Source organism: Pygocentrus nattereri, chromosome 2 (assembly GCF_015220715.1).
Source record: "Pygocentrus nattereri isolate fPygNat1 chromosome 2, fPygNat1.pri, whole genome shotgun sequence".
Taxonomy (NCBI): Eukaryota; Metazoa; Chordata; class Actinopteri; order Characiformes; family Serrasalmidae; genus Pygocentrus; species Pygocentrus nattereri.
In genome coordinates, this window is record NC_051212.1 from 2,527,200 (window position 1) to 2,544,293 (window position 17,094).

At 45.4% G+C, this 17,094-nt stretch overlaps 1 protein-coding gene across 6 annotated transcripts in view; it reads left to right on the forward strand.

Annotated features, from left to right (window-relative positions):
• Window positions 1-1,591: 1,591 nt before the first annotated feature.
• si:ch1073-82l19.1 (protein zyg-11 homolog) overlaps window positions 1,592-17,094 on the forward strand; it is a 30,393-nt gene continuing 14,890 nt past the window's right edge. For 5 of the 6 annotated variants that reach the window (XR_005129282.1, XM_037532201.1, XM_037532205.1 and 2 more), the window contains exons 1-7: window positions 1,593-1,744; window positions 3,322-3,526; window positions 6,826-7,010; window positions 8,715-9,107; window positions 14,672-14,866; window positions 15,818-15,961; window positions 16,456-16,632. Coding sequence is in view for 5 of the 6 variants with exons in the window: in XM_037532201.1 (XP_037388098.1) it covers window positions 1,742-1,744; window positions 3,322-3,526; window positions 6,826-7,010; window positions 8,715-9,107; window positions 14,672-14,866; window positions 15,818-15,961; window positions 16,456-16,632 (1,302 nt within the window). In the remaining variant the exon portion in view is untranslated. Of the gene's footprint in view, window positions 1,745-3,321; window positions 3,527-6,825; window positions 7,011-8,714; window positions 9,108-14,671; window positions 14,867-15,817; window positions 15,962-16,455; window positions 16,633-17,094 lie in introns of all 6 variants that reach the window. The other variant, XM_037532197.1, reaches the window with a different exon arrangement.

Consider the following 17,094-nt stretch of genomic DNA (forward strand, 5'->3'; position numbering starts at 1 on the left):
TAACTCTGCCTCTGGGTGGCGCTGTAGCAGACTGGCTCCCCCAGTTGGTCCTTCATAGTCTAGAAACCATAACTCTGCCTCAGGCTGGCGCTGTAGCAGACTGGCTCACCCAGTTGGTCCTACATAGTCTAGAAACCGTAACTTTGCCTCAGGGTGGCGCTGTAGCAGACTGGCTCACCCAGTTGGTACTTCATAGTCTAGAAACCGTCTGAAATGTTCCTCTGAAAAACTTTACAATGAGCTGCAGCAGATCTGAAAACCTGAAAACTCACCCAGTTTCCCAAGAGTTTGGAGTGAAGAGCGACTGTTCCTCATTGAAAACTGAAAACTGGAGAGGAGATGAGGCAGGTCTCAGTTACTGTGAGGAAGAGCGCAGAACCGCACTAGAACAGAGACTTTACGGGAGAACAGCTGATAAAACAGACTTTTACTGACATACTGACTGAAGCACCACCTTTCACCTACTGCCTGAATACAACATTTATTTTTACTCCACTCCAATATTCAGTGTCACTTTACTCAGTTCCATCGGTTCCTCTGTGCTGAGCTGGGGGTCAGTCAGTACTGTCAATCTGTGCTTGAGTCACAAAGACCTTGGAGGGTTTCCAATAACACAGCCACTACACTGAGCCTTATGAGCTGCTCCATTCAGACTCCTCCTCCCAGAAAGTCTCTGATAGGGGTCAGTCTCAGGTGTTTCAGTGCACTGTGTGGTCAGATTGTACTGGCCTCTGTGCTGAATGTCAGTAGTGGGAGCAGAGTCAGCGTGTGCTGAACGCCAAGGCCAGCAAAAAGTCAACTGCAGGCCACAAATTCTCCACTGACGTTAAATTACTATCAAACAAAACATCTGAAACCACGTTAACATCAAGAACATGAGAAGAACGTCCAGGAATCCACAGGACTGCTGAGGGATTCTACACAATGTCCTTAGATTGCCCATTTATTTTACTGGGGACTTCAGGGAATCTGGAGCTGTTCACTTTTACAGAAAAATTACTGTAAATTATACAGTAAAGTTTTAAGGATGGCATCAGCTTCTAAAGTTCATAGCAAGACACAACAACATTCAGCTACGGCGGTTTAGCTCCACCGTTCAGGTACAGCGGTTTAGCCCCACCGGTCTGGTTCCCATCACCACCACTGTGAGGAGCTTTTAGAGGTACGTCTGGTTCCCATCACCACCACTGTGAGGAGCTTTTAGAGGGGACGTCTGGTTCCCATCACCACCACTGTGAGGAGCTTTTAGAGGGGGACGTCTGGTTCCCATCACCACCACTGTGAGGAGCTCTGACTCGGTGAGTTCATCTAGAACGGAGCGTTTCACACCGAACCGCTCTGAATGATTCTGTTTACATCTGAACCAGGTAATAATGCAGGGATCCTGGAGGAAGGGTGGGCTTCCCCTGTAGGACAGACTTAGGTAGATATCAGCTGCTGGTGTTAGACCCCAGCTTAGCTGCCCTCCAGCCCCCTGGAGCGGAGAGAGAGGGGCTCCTGACAAAGCGGCTCACGAATCAACTGAGTCGGGCGTATGATTCAAAAGAATCGGTTCAGCAGCGCTGAGCTAATCCACGTACGAGTGGCCGTGATCACGTGTGCGGCGAGGCATCCAATGGTCGTGCAGACGGACTGTCCTGAGTTGCGAAGTCCTGTGTTTCTCTCACGGCGCTGTTTCACCAAGTTTGTACGCGGAATCAGTCGCGGACTCTTCTGGACTGTTCTGGACTGAACCGAGGCCATGGTGAGTGGTTCTGTCGTGAACGCGCTGAAAGCGCCGTGTGCGCGCCTGGGATTCGCGCAGTGCCGTGGAGGGCAGAGGAGCTATAAACAGAGGCTCAGACTGCCTCAGGCCGCCCGATCAGGAGCTCAGAGCAGGTTATAGTGTGGTCACACGGCTGGTACAGCAGCTTAGGCCTGCGGTCACTGCTGCGCCCAGGTTCTGGACTGGAGATCAGTTTGGATCATGTGAAGTAGGACCGAAAGGGGCGGGGGGACGCCCCCCATAAGAACAGTGTCGGTTTACAGCTAAACAAGCTCTAATCTGAGGTAAGAAGCCCCCTGCCTGGGGGTGAGAAGTTCCTAAACTGGGTATGAAGTCTTGTAACTGGGGTATGAAGACTCCCAACCTGGTGGTAAGAAGTTCCTAAACTGAAGTAAGAAGACCTCCATACTAGGTGAGAAGCCCCTTAACTTGGGTAAGAAGACCCCCAACCTGCTCTAAGTAGCCTCCCAACATGGTGGTAAGACTTTCCTAAACTGGGGTAAGAAGCACACCCATACTGGGTGCGAAGCCACCTGACTGGGGTAAGAAGACCCCCCAATCTTGCGCTAAGAAGCCTCCCTAACTGGGTTAAGAAGACCCCCAACCTGGGGCTGTGAAGGGTTAACCCTCCTGCTGTATTATTTATGTTAACTTCTTGTTCCCAATCTGTTTGGAATATGGATGGTTCTTCAAGGGTTCTTTAGTAAAGACAGTGGCTCTGTGTAGAACCATGACCGTTTGCATGATTAAAAGGTTCTCTGCATGGTGAAACGGTGGAGAATGTGTTGTATATGGTTCTATATAGAACTTTTCTGAAAATAGTTCTGTTGTTACAATGTCAACCCTTTTTGGTTCTGTAAAGAACCTGCTTTAAATATTGAATAAATCAACGAACTTGAACTTTGAAGAACCAACTTTTAAAGAGTTCAGTCTAAACTGCGTAAGTTAGTACTCAGTATAACACCGAGGTTTAGTGTGACTGCTTATATTAAACGGTTGACCAGCAATACACACTGTGGCCATAAGTATGTGGACACGCCTCCTACTTACTGAGTTCAGGTGTTTCACCCATTGCTAACAGGTGTATGATACGTGCTGTTATTGTGAAAGGGAAGCGTCTAGTAGGAATGACAGCTCAGCTGTGAAGCATTAGACCACACAAACTCACAGAGTGGGACCTCCGAGTGCTGAAGCACTTAAACTCATCTACCTTCTGTTCCATCACTCACTCACTGCAGAGATCCAGATTGCCTCTGGAAGCAACATCAGCAGGATGTCAGGAGCTTTACTAAAGGACCAGTCTCTGACCTCACAAATGCTCTTTTGCCTGAATGGGCACAGATTCCCACAGTCACTCTCCAACATCTTGTGGGAAGCTTCCCAGAAGAGTGGAAGCTGTTCCAGCTGCAAATGGGGACCAACTCCATATTAATGCCCACAGGCTTAGAATGGGTGTCCACCAAGCTTATATAGGTGTCTTGGTCCGGTGTCCACATACTTTTGGCCAGACTTTGTGTCTGGAGTTCTTGATAAAGTCTTTACAGTGTGTGTTTCAGGATGAGGACGGCCCCCGGTCTCTGTGCGGACCCTGTGAGGATGAGGACGGCCCCCCGTCTCTGTCCGGCCTGTGTGTGGAGTGCGTGTGCCGTAACCTGCAGGCTCTATGCAGCGTCCGCTCTGATGGCTCTCTGCAGCTCAGCTCCTGTCCAGCGTTTCCTCAGGAGCTCTCTGACCTCCTCATTCACACCATGGTCCAGCAGGGTGAGGACAGGGGCAGCGGACTTGGGGAGAGGGAATAGACAAGCTAGAGGGGTAGTAGGGGTGGGTGATGGGGCTGAAGAAGCTCCTGGTTGAATGGATGTCAGTAGGGGTGGGCAACAGCGCTGAAGAAGCTCCTGGTCAAGTGGGTGTCAGTAGGGGTGGGCAACAGGGCTGAAGAAGCTCCTTGTCAAGTGGGTGTCAGTAGGGGTGGGCAACAGGGCTGAAGAAGCTCTTGGTCAAGTGGGTGTCAGTAGGGGTGGGCAACAGGGCTGAAGAAGCTCCTGGTCAAGTGGGTGTCAGTAGGGGTGGGCGACAGGGCTGAAGAAGCTCCTGGTCAAGTGAGTGTTAGTAGGGGTGGGCAACAGGGCTGAAGAAGCTCCTGGTTGAATGGATGTCAGTAGGGGTGGGCGACAGGGCTGAAGAAGCTCCTGGTCAAGTGGGTGTCAGTAGGGGTGGGCAACAGGGCTGAAGAAGCTCCTGGTTGAATGGATGTCAGTAGGGGTGGGCGACAGCGCTGAAGAAGCTCCTGGTCAAGTGGGTGTCAGTAGGGGTGGGCAACAGGGCTGAAGAAGCTCCTTGTCAAGTGGGTGTCAGTAGGGGTGGGCAACAGGGCTGAAGAAGCTCTTGGTCAAGTGGGTGTCAGTAGGGGTGGGCAACAGGGCTGAAGAAGCTCCTGGTCAAGTGGGTGTCAGTAGGGGTGGGCGACAGGGCTGAAGAAGCTCCTGGTCAAGTGAGTGTTAGTAGGGGTGGGCAACAGGGCTGAAGAAGCTCCTGGTTGAATGGATGTCAGTAGGGGTGGGCGACAGGGCTGAAGAAGCTCCTGGTCAAGTGGGTGTCAGTAGGGGTGGGCAACAGGGCTGAAGAAGCTCCTGGTTGAATGGATGTCAGTAGGGGTGGGCGACAGGGCTGAAGAAGCTCCTGGTTGAATGGATGTCAGTAGGGGTGGGCGACAGGGCTGAAGAAACTCATGGTTGAATGGATGTCAGTAGGGGTGGGCGACAGGGCTGAAGAAGCTCCTTGTTGAATGGATGTCAGTAGGGGTGGGCGACAGGGCTGAAGAAACTCGTGGTTGAATGGATGTCAGTAGGGGTGGGTGACGGGGCTGAAGAAGCTCCTGGTTGAATGGATGTCAGTAGGGGTGGGCGACAGGGCTGAATAAGCTCCTTGTTGAATGGATGTCAGTAGGGGTGGGCGACAGGGCTGAAGAAACTCCTGGTTGAATGGATGTCAGTAGGGGTGACATCAATTTCTGAGATTTAATCATTTGGAAGAAACAAAGCCTGTAGTGCCACAAACAACAATAACAACAAAAATAATAAGACAGTTATTGCTGTTCAGCATTTTACAAATTGTGAAGTAGGACCGAAAGGGGGACGCCTCTATAAGAACACTGTCGGCTTCCAGCCAGACAAACTATAAAGGTGGTAAGAATCCCCCTACCTGGGTGTACAAAAACCCCTACCTGGGAGTCATAAGCCACACAAACAGGGTACGAAACCCCCTAATTGGGGTGCGAAGACCACCAACCTGGGTTTTACAAATTGCGCTGCACTAGATCCAGTTAAAGAGGCCAAATCATGCTGACCTTGTATTGGGACATGCTGTTAGTCTGTGTTCTGTAGGTAATGATGATCCACAATATGCTCACAGAAGAGGGCCGTGACATCATTTATCACAACAATGATAAAACAGCTTCATGTTGCCCACCCCTAGCGGTCAGCCTGATTCAAGAAAGTGAACATCTACCCCCCCTAAAATCATCCATCCCCTGATTTGAGCCGCTTCTGGGTATTTCTGCTCCCTCTCTTCACCAACCTCTGTGAGGGAATTCAGAAAACAGGTCCCACCTCAGGATAAGGGTAAGGTTATGGACCCCCAGACGCAGATGGCTAACACAGAGTGCAGCATACAGCACAGCTGCCTCACCAACACTTCAGCTAGCCAGCTAACTTAGATAGATGGAGTTCCTGATAGGGAGAGGAGAGCAGGCAACTGTTGGTCCACCGACGGCAAAGCTGGTGGTCCTCTGGTGTTTTTCTCAGCGTTTTCTGGTCGGCCCACTGGCGGTTAAACAGGGTATTAGACAAAATTCCACATAGCATCGCTAATTTAATACGTTTTCCTTCCTTCATTTCTTTCGTTATACTTTATTATTTTAGTATTTACTTTAATTACTTTAGTAAATGGTTTTAATCCAGTTCACTGTCAACAACACTTTCTATAACCGTACTGTATTTCAGGCCTAGTCATTATTTTTCCTCGCAGTTGTTTGTCTTGGGTTCTTCTTCTTCTTCTTCTTTCGGCTGCTCCCTTTAGGGGTCGCCACAGCGGATCATCTGCCTCCATCTTGCCCTATCCACTGCCTCCTCTACTTTTACACCAACCATCTCCATGTCCACCTTCACTACATCCATAAACCTTCTCTGAGGTCTACCTCTTCTCCTTCTACCCCGCAGCTCCATCTCCAACCTTCTTTGACCAATATATCCACTATTCCTCCTCAACACATGTCCAAACCATCTCAACCTGGCCTCTCTGGCTTTATCTCCAAACTGCTCCACCTTCACTGTCCCTCTGATCTGCTCATTTCTAATCTTGTCCAGCCTGGTCACTCCCAACAAAAATCTCAGCATCTTCATCTCCGCCACCTCCAGCTCAGCCTCCTGTCTTTTAGACAGAGCCACAGTCTCCAAACCAAACATCATAGCAGGACGCACTACTGTCTTGGGTTTTTTTTCAAAATAAAAGTCCTTATGCATTTAAAATCTGTTTGAGGAGATTGAAAACGAGTCAGAGCTCATATGCAGGGCAGTAATCTGAATGGCAAACAGTCAGTGGGGTGCCGACCTTATCAGGCAGTTTGTGTTGGTCATCCTCTAGTCCTTCATCAGTGGTCACAGGACGCTGCCCACAGGACGCTGCCCACAGGACGCTGCCCACAGGACGCTGCCCACAGGACGCTGCCCACAGGACACTGCCGGCTGGATATTTTTGGTTGGTGGACTATTCTCAGTCCAGCAGAGACACTGAGGTGTTTAAAAGCTCCAGCAGCACTGCTATGTCTGATCCACTCAGACCAGCGCAACACACACTAACACACCACCACATCAGTGTTACTGCAGTGCTGAGAATGATCCACCACTTAAATAGTACCTGCCCTGTGGGGGTCCATGGGGGTCCTGACCGCTGAAGAACAGGGCACAATGGGGCTATCAGAGAGTATCAGAGAAACCGATGGGTCAGAGTCTCTGTGCGGACCCTTAATAACCCCTTCTTTTTTGATCTTCTCCCCGTCTCAGGTGTGCTGGATGACCGAACCCTCGGTGTGTTCAGAGGTACTGAGTGTTTGCACCTGAAGCGAGTGAGTATCCGCTCCTGCCGTCTCTCTGCTGATGCTTTCCGCAAGGCTCTCTGCTCCCATCGCCTCAAGGAGCTAGACGCTTCCCGTCTCCGTGGCGACATCACCGTCTCTGACATCCTGCAGGTGCGGTATTTAAGTGCTGTTGTAACTGAGTCACACTATGCCTGCCTTTCCAGGTCTGTTATGGGGATCATTAGCACCGGAATTTTGATGTGTGATTCGGTAGAAAGGGCCGCATCATTTTTCAGAGCATATTTAAAGCTGAACTGTGGAATATTTTGTTGTTTAAACTGAGAGAAGTATCTTGGTAACTTTTGGTGCTCTTAAGGCACTTTTCCTCTGTGTGGTACCGGCTCGACTCGACTTGTCTCAACTCACCTTTGTTGGTTTTCCTTTAGCTTACCAAGCATTTACCAGATGTTGGTACCTGGTAAGTCAAGTCAAGAGGCTTTTATTGTCATTCCGTCAATGGGGGGCTGTATTGGAACAGTCCTTGTGGGTTTAAAAACCTGATCGCTTGCGGAATCCGGTACTTTTTTGCTTCCATTTCCATCAAGGTTCCAAGTCAATACCAAAAGGTGATGTGAAAGCACTGCAGAGTGCCGATCGGTCAGAGAGAAACTCTAAACACGTATGCTAACGTTAGCTACCAGGTCAGCGTAGCCTCCTGCGTCGCTTTGGAGCGCCAGAATCACCTCGCCGTCTGAACTCTGAGGTGGTTTTTCCCAAACTCTCTTGTTTTTGTCAGCAGTCGTTTGTCTCGCTGCCGTCAGCCTTGTTTGAACATTTGTCTCCTTCACATCTCAGCAGTTTTCTTTGGCGCCACTATGAGGGGGCGCTATACCTGCAGTGGAATCGAAGCAGCTGGTCCCAAAAGTGAGTCGAGAGAGCCGAGTCGAGCCGGATTCATGCAGTGGAAGAGCGGCTTTTTCCAGTTAGGGTGCCGGAAGTGACTTGTGTACATCTGAACGTTCTCCTAAGCTTCATCAGCTCTGTGGAGGTTTTTTGAACGAGTGTTCAGAGGATCGATTTACAGCTCGAGTTACTTTAGAGTAAGATGTTCAGACCTGGCTGCCACTCAGCAGTTAGAAGCACTAACTTTGTGCTCTTCCTCTCGCAGCGTGCCTCAAATGACTCGAGCATAATTGTAATTGCGTTTTTTCTTCTAATTCACTTTAACAATCCTGCTAAAGCCTGTCTGAGCGGCTGGATCTCAGGAATGTAATAAAGCTGTGTTTTTATCTGATGCTCTTAGTTTTCTGTTTGTGTAAAGCGCTTTGAATTGACACTGTGCATGAAAGATGCTGTACAGATAAAAACAGGCTAAAATATGGAGAGTCGTCCTGTAAAGGTCAGACCATGTGGTACGTCTTTATGTAGTAACATCACACACAGACTCCAAAAGAAGGTCCGGCTCAATGTTTTGGCCTCAAATGATCTCAGAATCAACGTCACGCTGGTGAAGATGTGACGACGGTAGTAGATAATTCACTCACTCATTCACTCATTCACCGCGTCTAGACTGAGTTCTCTTTGGTTCTCTTTCATTCATCCGATTCATTTACTCAGGGTCCAAAGCACCACCCACACTACAGAACGTTCTTCTACATGTGCAGTTACACATTTCCGCCAGAGAGGTCTCCAAATCCCCAAAACATACAATCTTACGTAGTGCACCTTTTGTATGTTTTATCAAAGCAAAATTCTTTTTTTTTTAATTTATTGTAGTACTACTATTTTCTAATTGTTATTAGTTCTTATTGTCCAGTTGGTGGAAAATGTTATGACATGAATTTGAGTTCATATTGCCCACTCCTCTGTCTCTAGGGTCTCTCATCCAATCAGCAATGCCGGCAGAGCCTCCAGAGGCTGACCTTGACTGGACTGGATCTCCTCAGCTCGAGCTCAGACCCCAGCCTGAGCTTCAGCTCACTGCGGGCTCTGCGGAGTCTCGGTGTGGCCTGGACGCAGCTGGACGACTCGGGGCTGGAGGATATCTGCTCACTCCCCATGCTGGACAGTCTGGATATATCTGGGACAGCCGTTACTGACCTGACTCCTTTGCTGAACCTGAAGACTCACCTGTATTCCCTCACTGCCCACGGCCTACATCCCCTGGACATGTCCACGGCCAGCCTCCTTTCCATCCTCTCCAATCTAGAGCAGCTCAGACACCTGGACATCTCCAACGACCGACTGGACACAGACAGCGAAATTCCTGTAAGAGACATTATTATATTCTACTAATAGTTAAATATTATTACACTTTTTAAATGAAACAGTAGAAGCCGTATCGCCCCCTACGCTTCCTGTAGTGTATTACAGTCTGTCAGAGCGACTGTGTGGATCATATTAACATTATAGAGTTTTTGAAATGAAACAGCAGAAGCCGTATCGCCCCCTACGCTTCCTGTAGTGTATTACAGTCTGTCAGAGCGACTGTGTGGATCATATGAACATTATAGAGCTTTTTAAATGAAACAATAGAAGCCGTATCGCCCCCTACGCTTCCTGTAGTGTATTACAGTCTGTCAGAGCGACTGTGTGGATCATATGAACATTATAGAGCTTTTTAAATGAAACAGTAGAAGCCGTATCGCCCCCTACGCTTCCTGTAGTGTATTACAGTCTGTCAGAGCGACTGTGTGGATCATATGAACATTATAGAGCTTTTTAAATGAAACAGTAGAAGCCGTATCGCCCCCTACGCTTCCTGTAGTGTATTACAGTCTGTCAGATTGACTGTGTGGATCATATGAACATTATAGAGCTTTTTAAATGAAACAGTAGAAGCCGTATCGCCCCCTACGCTTCCTGTAGTGTATTACAGTCTGTCAGAGTGACTGTGTGGATCATATGAACATTATAGAGCTTTTTAAATGAAACAGTAGAAGCCGTATCGCCCCCTACGCTTCCTGTAGTGTATTACAGTCTGTCAGATTGACTGTGTGGATCATATGAACATTATAGAGCTTTTTAAATGAAACAGTAGAAGCCGTATCGCCCCCTACGCTTCCTGTAGTGTATTACGGTCTGTCAGAGCGACTGTGTGGATCATATGAACATTATAGAGCTTTTTAAATGAAACAGTAGAAGCCGTATCGCCCCCTACGCTTCCTGTAGTGTATTACAGTCTGTCAGAGCGACTGTGTGGATCATATGAACATTATAGAGCTTTTTAAATGAAACAGTAGAAGCCGTATCGCCCCCTACGCTTCCTGTAGTGTATTACAGTCTGTCAGAGCGACTGTGTGGATCATATTAACATTATAGAGCTTTTTAAATGAAACAGTAGAAGCCGTATCGCCCCCTACGCTTCCTGTAGTGTATTACAGTCTGTCAGAGTGACTGTGTGGATCATATGAACATTATAGAGCTTTTTAAATGAAACAGTAGAAGCCGTATCGCCCCCTACGCTTCCTGTAGTGTATTACAGTCTGTCAGAGCGACTGTGTGGATCATATGAACATTATAGAGCTTTTTAAATGAAACAGTAGAAGCCGTATCGCCCCCTACGCTTCCTGTAGTGTATTACAGTCTGTCAGAGCGACTGTGTGGATCATATGAACATTATAGAGCTTTTTAAATGAAACAGTAGAAGCCGTATCGCCCCCTACGCTTCCTGTAGTGTATTACAGTCTGTCAGAGTGACTGTGTGGATCATATGAACATTATAGAGCTTTTTAAATGAAACAGTAGAAGCCGTATCGCCCCCTACGCTTCCTGTAGTGTATTACAGTCTGTCAGAGTGACTGTGTGGATCATATGAACATTATAGAGCTTTTTAAATGAAACAGTAGAAGCCGTATCGCCCCCTACGCTTCCTGTAGTGTATTACAGTCTGTCAGAGCGACTGTGTGGATCATATGAACATTATAGAGCTTTTTAAATGAAACAGTAGAAGCCGTATCGCCCCCTACGCTTCCTGTAGTGTATTACAGTCTGTCAGAGTGACTGTGTGGATCATATGAACATTATAGAGCTTTTTAAATGAAACGGTAGAAGCCGTATCGCCCCCTACGCTTCCTGTAGTGTATTACAGTCTGTCAGAGCGACTGTGTGGATCATATGAACATTATAGAGCTTTTTAAATGAAACAGTAGAAGCCATATCGCCCCCTACGCTTCCTGTAGTGTATTACAGTCTGTCAGAGCGACTGTGTGGATCATATGAACATTATAGAGCTTTTTAAATGAAACAGTAGAAGCCGTATCGCCCCCTACGCTTCCTGTAGTGTATTACAGTCTGTCAGAGCGACTATGTGGATCATATGAACATTATAGAGCTTTTTAAATGAAACGGTAGAAGCCGTATCGCCCCCTACGCTTCCTGTAGTGTATTACAGTCTGTCAGAGCGACTGTGTGGATCATATGAACATTATAGAGCTTTTTAAATGAAACGGTAGAAGCCGTATCGCCCCCTACGCTTCCTGTAGTGTATTACAGTCTGTCAGAGCGACTGTGTGGATCATATGAACATTATAGAGCTTTTTAAATGAAACAGTAGAAGCCGTATCGCCCCCTACGCTTCCTGTAGTGTATTACAGTCTGTCAGAGCGACTGTGTGGATCATATGAACATTATAGAGCTTTTTAAATGAAACGGTAGAAGCCGTATCGCCCCCTACGCTTCCTGTAGTGTATTACAGTCTGTCAGAGCGACTGTGTGGATCATATGAACATTATAGAGCTTTATAAATGAAACAGTAGAAGCCGTATCGCCCCCTACGCTTCCTGTAGTGTATTACAGTCTGTCAGAGCGACTGTGTGGATCATATGAACATTATAGAGCTTTTTAAATGAAACAGTAGAAGCCGTATCGCCCCCTACGCTTCCTGTAGTGTATTACAGTCTGTCAGAGCGACTGTGTGGATCATATGAACATTATAGAGGCTTTTTAAATGAAACAGTAGAAGCCGTATCGCCCCCTACGCTTCCTGTAGTGTATTACAGTCTGTCAGAGCGACTGTGTGGATCATATGAACATTATAGAGCTTTTTAAATGAAACAGTAGAAGCCGTATCGCCCCCTAAGCTTCCTGTAGTGTATTACAGTCTGTCAGAGCGACTGTGTGGATCATATGAACATTATAGAGCTTTTTAAATGAAACAGTAGAAGCCGTATCGCCCCCTACGCTTCCTGTAGTGTATTACAGTCTGTCAGAGCGACTGTGTGGATCATATGAACATTATAGAGCTTTTTAAATGAAACAGTAGAAGCCGTATCGCCCCCTACGCTTCCTGTAGTGTATTACAGTCTGTCAGAGCGACTGTGTGGATCATATGAACATTATAGAGCTTTTTAAATGAAACAGTAGAAGCCGTATCGCCCCCTACGCTTCCTGTAGTGTATTACAGTCTGTCAGAGCGACTGTGTGGATCATATGAACATTATAGAGCTTTTTAAATGAAACAGTAGAAGCCGTATCGCCCCCTACGCTTCCTGTAGTGTATTACAGTCTGTCAGAGCGACTGTGTGGATCATATGAACATTATAGAGCTTTTTAAATGAAACAGTAGAAGCTGTATCGCCCCCTACGCTTCCTGTAGTGTATTACAGTCTGTCAGAGCGACTGTGTGGATCATATGAACATTATAGAGCTTTTTAAATGAAACAGTAGAAGCCGTATCGCCCCCTACGCTTCCTGTAGTGTATTACAGTCTGTCAGAGCGACTGTGTGGATCATATGAACATTATAGAGCTTTTTAAATGAAACAGTAGAAGCCGTATCGCCCCCTACGCTTCCTGTAGTGTATTACAGTCTGTCAGAGTGACTGTGTGGATCATATGAACATTATAGAGCTTTTTAAATGAAACAGTAGAAGCCGTATCGCCCCCTATGCTTCCTGTAGTGTATTACAGTCTGTCAGAGCGACTGTGTGGATCATATGAACATTATAGAGCTTTTTAAATGAAACAGTAGAAGCCGTATCGCCCCCTATGCTTCCTGTAGTGTATTACAGTCTGTCAGAGCGACTGTGTGGATCATATGAACATTATAGAGCTTTTTAAATGAAACAGTAGAAGCCGTATCGCCCCCTACGCTTCCTGTAGTGTATTACAGTCTGTCAGAGTGACTGTGTGGATCATATGAACGTTATAGAGCTTTTTAAATGAAACAGTAGAAGCCGTATCGCCCCCTACGCTTCCTGTAGTGTATTACAGTCTGTCAGAGCGACTGTGTGGATCATATGAACGTTATAGAGCTTTTTAAATGAAACAGTAGAAGCCGTATCGCCCCCTACGCTTCCTGTAGTTTATTACAGTCTGTCAGAGCGACTGTGTGGATCATATGAACATTATAGAGCTTTTTAAATGAAGCAGTAGAAGCCGTATCGCCCCCTACGCTTCCTGTAGTGTATTACAGTCTGTCAGAGCGACTGTGTGGATCATATGAACATTATAGAGCTTTTTAAATGAAACAGTAGAAGCCGTATCGCCCCCTACGCTTCCTGTAGTGTATTACAGTCTGTCAGAGCGACTGTGTGGATCATATGAACATTATAGAGCTTTTTAAATGAAACAGTAGAAGCCGTATCGCCCCCTACGCTTCCTGTAGTGTATTACAGGCTGTCAGAGCGACTGTGTGGATCATATGAACATTATAGAGCTTTTTAAATGAAACAGTAGAAGCCGTATCGCCCCCTACGCTTCCTGTAGTGTATTACAGTCTGTCAGAGCGACTGTGTGGATCATATGAACATTATAGAGCTTTTTAAATGAAACAGTAGAAGCCGTATCGCCCCCTACGCTTCCTGTAGTGTATTACAGTCTGTCAGAGCGACTGTGTGGATCATATGAACATTATAGAGCTTTTTAAATGAAACAGTAGAAGCCGTATCGCCCCCTACGCTTCCTGTAGTGCATTACAGTCTGTCAGAGCGACTGTGTGGATCATATGAACATTATAGAGCTTTTTAAATGAAACAGTAGAAGCCGTATCGCCCCTACGCTTATAAGGCCCTACGCTTCCTGTAGTGTATTACAGTATGTCAGAGCGACTGTGTGGATCATATGAACATTATAGAGCTTTTTAAATGAAACAGTAGAAGCCGTATCGCCCCCTACGCTTCCTGTAGTGTATTACAGTCTGTCAGAGTGACTGTGTGGATCATATGAACATTATAGAGCTTTTTAAATGAAACAGTAGAAGCCGTATCGCCCCCTACGCTTCCTGTAGTGTATTACAGTCTGTCAGAGCGACTGTGTGGATCATATGATCATTATAGAGCTTTTTAAATGAAACAGTAGAAGCCGTATCGCCCCCTACGCTTCCTGTAGTGTATTACAGTCTGTCAGAGTGACTGTGTGGATCATATGAACATTATAGAGCTTTTTAAATGAAACAGTAGAAGCCGTATCGCCCCCTACGCTTCCTGTAGTGTATTACAGTCTGTCAGAGCGACTGTGTGGATCATATGAACATTATAGAGCTTTTTAAATGAAACAGTAGAAGCCGTATCGCCCCCTACGCTTCCTGTAGTGTATTACAGTCTGTCAGAGCGACTGTGTGGATCATATGAACATTATAGAGCTTTTTAAATGAAACAGTAGAAGCCGTATCGCCCCCTACGCTTCCTGTAGTGTATTACAGTCTGTCAGAGTGACTGTGTGGATCATATGAACATTATAGAGCTTTTTAAATGAAACAGTAGAAGCCATATCGCCCCCTACGCTTCCTGTAGTGTATTACAGTCTGTCAGAGCGACTGTGTGGATCATATGAACATTATAGAGCACCTATGAAAGCGACAGAGTGAGATGTGAGCAGGTTCCTCCATTACAGGCTGTGGTGCTGCAGCTGCTGGAGCGTCCGCAAATCCTCCCAGCTCTGGAGTCTCTGGACGTGTCCGGCTGGTCTGGGGTCAGCGATGCTGTGTTGAAGCCGTTTTTGGAGGCCCGGCGGGGGATGAGGTTTTTAGGTCTGCTGGCCACCGGAGCTGGAGCCTCCGACTTCCTGTCTGGAGAAGGAAATCTGAAGGTGAGGTCAGACTCACTTAAACCCGTCATATAGTTCGTCCTCCAGATGTCGCCAATCAGCTGAAACGTCTTCAGTGTCTGAATTTTACTTCTTTGGCACGGGAGCTATGAAGCTAATGTAGCTAACAAGTAAAGGAAGCTTGTGTCTCACCAGTTATCTTAAATAATAGATGAGGTTCAGATCAGGCACAGTGTTCCAGGTGGCTGCTAATGTTTTAGCTTCATCATAATGCTCCTGACTCTGTGTTTATAGATGAGTGTATCATACAGTGTCGGGAAGTCTGTTAGCGATTACTGAACAACTCCACGCGGTTTCAGACGAGTGTGATCGTAAAGAACGCTGGTCCAGGTTTCGGCCTTGTGCTCATTTAATATTTATTTTGTTTGTTTTGTTGACTGTTTTTACTTAGAAAATATAAAAAAGTGTTTATATTAGGGAGGGGCTTATATGGGACTTTAGGGCAGATGTATGTATTTTTCATGTTCATATCTGCCAATATTGAAACATGAAATGTATAAATTGTATAAAATGTATTGATCTGTAAAAGCATTAGAGAGAAATATAATATTTAATTAATATTTATAATATTAATTTAAATATAGGTCCCATTTTAATAGGTATATTTTAATGGTAAATAACTGTCGACGCCACTGTGATCATATCAGCACATTACTGTTGAGCACTGAAGGGAAGATGCATCTCTGGAAATTTGGGAATACAGTTGCTAAAAGTTTGTGCACCCCTGGTCAAGTTCCATGTTTGTTCAAATGAAAATGAACAGTGTAAAATTTGCAGTAAAGGTCCTATTTGATCGGGTTCTAGATTGATGTGTCTTATTTTCAATCAACATAAAATGCCATTAGACCAGGGGTGCTCAAACTTTTGCAGTCGACTGGGATGTAATGCAGAGAGGCTGTTTGTTTCTGTGTGGACGTCTGGCTGTAAGTTTAGGTGGCTGGAGAGTTTAATCTCACTCAGCTGTGTGAGGCTCTGAGGCGCTACAGAGAGAGAGAAGTCCTCCTGCAGAGGGCGCTGCTCCACCTCCACAACCTCACCAACCAGCTGGACATCGGCTCCCAGCCGGACGTCCTGAAGGTCAGATTTACTGTGTGCCTCTACAGTCAAATTCATTTATTATTTATTTTTATTTACTTCACCAACACCTTCATTCATAACACATACATACACATACATATCACCACGACTAAGAGACTACTGACTAATAACAAACCGCAAGACCCCGGAGGAAATGCGCTGCTGTTTGGCGTCTTCAGATATTATGCATTTAGTTTTTTACATTGGAGAGTGAACATCTTACATCTGGTCATTAGATCTGATATTTTTATTAAGCGATTTCTGTTGGGATATTATTAACTTATGTTATTTAACATATTTTATAGATTATTCAACAAACACTTTTACCAATTTTCAGTTATTTTATGTAGTGAAATGACAATTTGTTGGCAGATAATTTCACAAAATTAGCACTTAAACATTTAAAATTTTCTGCCATTGGAATAAAATCATTAAATAACATATAATTACTTACATAAAAATAAGTGTGTGTGTGTGTGTGTGTGTGTGTGTAGCTGGTGTGTGCTGGAATGCAGACACATTCAGGGTCTGTCGGCGTTCAGCTCGTATCCACAGCCTGCGTGTTCAACCTGACCAATCTTGAGCTGGCGGTGAGCATGCCCCTCAGACTGCTGGGAAATGTAGTCCAGCAGCTCATCACAACCATGAAGAACTTTCCCAACCATGAACAGGTACAAGCACTTCTCCACTCTCACTTACAGTAAATTCACTGTACAGCAACAGATCATCAAGATATTTCCCTGTCTTAATTACTAATAACTAAGATATATCAGTATTTCAATAATAATTAAGATCACAACTCGTATTAAAGTATTTCAATAGTAATTTAATTAGTAACTGAGATATTTCTGTATTTTTTTAAGGTAACTACAATAATAACTGAGATATTAATATGTTAAATATATTAATAAGTAATAACTAAGATAATAACTAAGATAGTTAAGTTTTAAAAATAACTAATATGATAACTGAGATATTCCAGTATTTTAAAAATAAATAATATAATAATTCCTATATTCCAATCTTTTAATAGTAATTGAAATAATAACTGAGAAATTTCAATACTTAAATAGTAAATAAGATAATAAATGAGATTTCAGTATTTCAATAGTAACTAAAATAATAACAGAAAT